At 41.8% G+C, this 4,523-nt stretch overlaps 1 protein-coding gene across 1 annotated transcript in view; it reads right to left on the bottom strand.

Annotated features, from left to right (window-relative positions):
- Window positions 1-1,836: 1,836 nt before the first annotated feature.
- Window positions 1,837-4,523, bottom strand: part of FBXO48 (F-box protein 48) — a 2,994-nt gene continuing 307 nt past the window's right edge. Inside the window, exons 2-3 of the mRNA XM_010706437.3 lie at window positions 4,000-4,336; window positions 1,837-2,592 (exon numbers count right to left, since the gene is read on the bottom strand). Coding sequence (XP_010704739.1) covers window positions 2,431-2,592; window positions 4,000-4,305 — 468 coding nt within the window. The 5' untranslated portion in view covers window positions 4,306-4,336 and the 3' untranslated portion in view covers window positions 1,837-2,430. The remainder of the gene's footprint in view (window positions 2,593-3,999; window positions 4,337-4,523) is intronic.

The following is a 4,523-nucleotide window of genomic DNA, read 5'->3' as shown; positions in this document are numbered from 1 at the left end:
AAAATCATTTCTGAAGGGAATTAAAACCCTCAAAGAGGAGTTTGAAGAGGGGAGAGGAATCAGGCTTGTTTTGATAATAACTTGTACTCACTGAAAGAAAAAGCATGTTGAAAGAGTGAGGCCTTGTCTAATTGCATAGCTGAGCCCTTTTAACTCCTAATGTGTTTAAAAAGGCACAGCCTCCTGAAGTGGACAGAGTTAAAGGCATGATGAAGACTGTAATTCCTGAGCTCATAAGAGAATGGGGGAAGCACTACAGCTAAGTGCATGCTGTACCTGAGACAAATACACAGAAACTGAAGGCTGATGTGGAGGAAATGGGCAGCAAGAGGTGAAAAACAGCTGAGAGACGAGGACTGGAAGTAATAGGAGGAGGCTGGGTGAGAAGAAAGGTGAGGGATTAGATTCATTATCGCACATTTCTCCTGTATTAAAGTTAATGATTTGGGCACTCTTGAGGTGATGAGAATAATACTAGAAGCACATTCTTCTCAATTTATGTGCATCTTTTCTATTTCTGTCTCCCTAAATTAGAGTAGAAAATACAGTGAATAGGGTGTGATGCAGCATCTTCAGTAGAAAAATTTATTTATTTATTTATTTTCTTTCATTGGGTAACAAGATATAATTTTAGGGCAGAATAGCTAATAATAAAGGAAGTGGTGTTTGCAGTTCATTGAAATTCGCGCTACACCCACTGTACTTAGCAATATTCTTTGCTCTAAGTTACGCTTGAGCCGTGTCTGTGGTGTGATAGCATGAGGTTCAGTGAACTTTAAGTGTTGCATCCATTAAAAAAGATAAAAGATAGGAGGTTGAGGGAAGTGTGTCAGTTAGTCTGTGGAATGCTCCTAATTAGAAAGGAATCAACGTATTGTTCTTGAAAGCATTTTAGAACTGTGGTCTTCACCTGGCTGTTCTGTGTTTCCTTGCCTTTCAGATAAAGGCACTTACAACATCAAAAAAACAGCTGTGAGCTCTTACAAGGACAGGGGGTAAATGTATGTCTTCACTGGATATTAAATAACTGTGAAAAATAAATACATGTAAACTGTAAAGTGTTCTGAACTGTTTTTAAAACTCCACCACCATCCAAAAAACAGTCTTAACCCAGGCGACCATGATACGTACTTTTCCTGAACAAAGCTGCTCTACTGCTCCATCTTGTGTTACTGGGCACCACTACATGTAAGGGCTGGACTTCGTTTTACTCAACTCCAATGAGGACCTGACCTAGTCCTGCTGAGCCTGGAGCTGTTGACATAACACACCTGCTGCCAAAGGGCCTTTTGCCGCAGAACACAGTAGTCAGTTTGAAATGCTTTTGCATTAACTGCGTTTCTAGGCATGGTAGAACTCTTTCTATATTGAATAGGTTCCAGATCAGTGATTTGTTTTAGGCATTACTAAAAAAAATAAAAATAGGGACCTTCCCCACCATTTTCCAATTACTCTTTTGTGCAAAAGTGTAGGTAAAGAAAGGTGATACTCAAACCAAATTGTAAGAAAGTGATCTTGCAGTCATTATGTTGAATAATGCAATGGGCATCTCTTATACTAGCAGCAATTTTTGAAGTCACTGCAAAGTTCAGTGCTGGTAAATCAGAATCTGTCTGATGGGAGATCACAACACAGAAAACGTTAAGAGTTTCCAAATGGTATAACTGTGTGAGGTAACTTTATTTTCATAGAGTATCTGAGTTACTTTGTTCAAACTAATAAATGGAATTTGTTTTACTTCCTGTTTCACTGCCTTCCATAGAAATGAGATGTGCATAGCTGATCATGGAGAGGCTGTTAGTAAAGTGGCTGCTTCAGCCCTGCTGGTTGCCCTGATGTGTGAGTTCTCATTCACAAGTCCCAGAGCTGGGCAGTAGAAATGCAGTGCTGCTCAGCACAGCACCTCCAGATGTGCAGGCTCTGTCCCTTGAGGCGGATGTTGGCATGTTGAGCCACTAGGTGGCTGTCTCGTCCTCTTCTTTCCAATGTCTGCATTTGTCCTTGCCTGGCCTCCCTTGGTGAACTCCCACATCATGCTGCTAATACACACTGAATCAAACTCTTTTTTTTTTTTTACAAGTCTTTTTAAAAAAGTGCAAATTGAAAGTAAATCAACGTCCTTATATAATACAGAAGATTAAATTTACAAATATGAAATTACTACTGAATACTGAATAAGACTATGAGTCTTACTTAGAATTTTACTTTTTGTATCAGTCAATCTGATAAAGTGCAAGTAAAAAGTTATTTGCATGTTTTTTTTTTTTCTGTGAAGCTTTCTTTGTATGTTTGCAAATATGACTAATTTAAACAGCAAAATATTTACAGGCTGGCAGTCCATTTGTTGATGTAAGGTTCTTGAGTTGCAAGCAGCAGTGGTGTCCACGTGTTGTCCAAGGTTCTTGAGTTGCAAGTAGCAGTGCTGGTTTCTCATCTCTCTAGTTCTGCTTCCAGGATTTCTCCCCATGTGTCAACATCCATCGGATACATACTTTTCTCTGGCAAGTTGTTTTGTGAGTGAATGTTACTGTATTTCCCACTGAGCCATTCTTGTTTTACTTTGCTTTTCCAGTAGTTTCTTAGTAATGTGATCTGATGGAAAAACAGACAGCTAAAATCTTAAAAGTAAACTGAATTAAGCTGCATTCAATATGAATAAGTTTTTTGCACTGGAAGAGTTAGTGCCAGAAAAAAGATTTGGAATGTGTCTTTGATACCTGAATGCCAAGCCCAAAATGGTGTAGTGCTGCCAAGAAGGGGTCTACTTCCATCTTTTATAAGTTAGGTTGAGGATCATTTCTTGCCTCAGTTCTTAGAGGTTGAAAATGATGGGGAAATGAAAACCCTAAACAAGAATTCATCTTCCTCCTTATTCTTAAAAAAAAAAAAAAAAAAAAAAAAAGCCTTTCACTTTCTCCTCCTGTTTAGGTTTTTTTATCACCTTTAAGTCTGGCTCATGCTCATAACGCAGGCTGGTTGTATTCTTCTATTCATTCAACCTTTTAGTGCATGAAATGCTTGCTTTGTCTATTTGTTGCTCATTCCCCTCTAAAATAGAAACAAAATAGAGAACCAGTGCAGAAAGATTTGTAAACTATTGTGCAAGAGGTGAAAGATGGCTACATTGAGGTCAACGCCTTCCTGCTTAAGGCAGGGAGTGTGAGTCCAGAACTCTTTTAATTACTATTTTTTGTATTTTGCTTGCTCTCTTTTCACACCTCACTGTTTGCAAATGCACCAGCTCAAATAGGATGAGGGATCAACCTCTATCTAGATTAGAGGAGTAACTGTAAAACCATTCCTTTCCTGATCTACTTCAGTTTGGAGGCTGGACTGAACAGTGTTCAGCACATCCAGCTCCTCTCTCTTCAGAGCAGCCAGAACCAGGAATATATCTGTGTGTTTGTAGGTTGTTCCAAAACAGCATCTGCAAGCTCCTTCTTTCTTTTTGCTTACCCCATGTTCTTCCTTCTGGATGCATGTTGCTCAAAATGTATTGAGATAAAGCTATCTGGAATTAATTTTCAGGAAATTTTTCTTCACAGGCAGCATCATTCCAATGAAGCACAACAAGAGCTCATATACTGTCAGACAGACAGGCTATGCTATTTGGGTGCAGGGCTGGCTCACATTCAGCCAGCTAACGGCCCCACAGCCTTCACCTCTATCCAGCTTTCCACCCACTTTGCTTTGGTGATCTTGGGACTAACTAGAAATTGTAGAGCAAGCAAAGAAGGCTCTATGTAGGAAAGAAGATATTGGAAATAGAAAAATATAGACAGTTCTATAGGGTAATAGGAGATGTGTTTGCGTGTATTTAACTGGATTCCCAGTTTGGTTTCGCTGCTGAACCACACTGGCATTACGGTGGTTCTCCAAGCATCTGACATTAGCCTTGGAAAGATGAGAAACACAGATTTATATAATTTATTTACGTATTTCTGCCACGAACCCCAGAAGCTTCAAAGCTGCCACCACCGTCACTCACGTTCCATTTACCTTCCACGAATATCCACTTCCCCTGTCGCCATCGATCTCCCGCTGGCAGACAGCCCTCACCGTTAAGCAGTGTTTTTTCCACAGCCAGTCGTTGCTGTCAATGGCGAGCCGCCAGCGCCTGCACGTCATGGCAGCGCTGCACAGGCTGAGGGGATCGAGGGAGCTGAAGATCCGCATGCTGACTTCGGGAGGCAGGAGCGCCACGAAGTCAGCCGGAGCTCCTCTCCTCTTCTTGTCAGGAGGGAGAAGCGTCGGTTCGCCACAAGTCAGCGACTGCTTGTTTCTCTTAGGCGTCTTCTGCATCATTCAGAATTCTCGCCAAGTCAGGTCGGCACGCCTGAGTGAGGAAAGCGCGACAGTAACGAGCATCCCACGTTACTGCCGCCTCTGTGGAATTATGAATGCCGCCCCGGTGACACGGTACTGCCATCAGCTGTCCCTCACTGTTGCCTCCTTCCACACCCTTTCAGCCACGGCCGCCGCTAGCCGGCCCAGAGCCGAGCACAGGTGCGGTGCGGTGCGGA

This window comes from Meleagris gallopavo, chromosome 2, assembly GCF_000146605.3.
Source record: "Meleagris gallopavo isolate NT-WF06-2002-E0010 breed Aviagen turkey brand Nicholas breeding stock chromosome 2, Turkey_5.1, whole genome shotgun sequence".
In the NCBI taxonomy this organism is placed as follows: Eukaryota; Metazoa; Chordata; class Aves; order Galliformes; family Phasianidae; genus Meleagris; species Meleagris gallopavo.
Note: the sequence above shows the minus strand (reverse complement) of the source record. Positions and strands in the feature narration are given on the sequence as shown.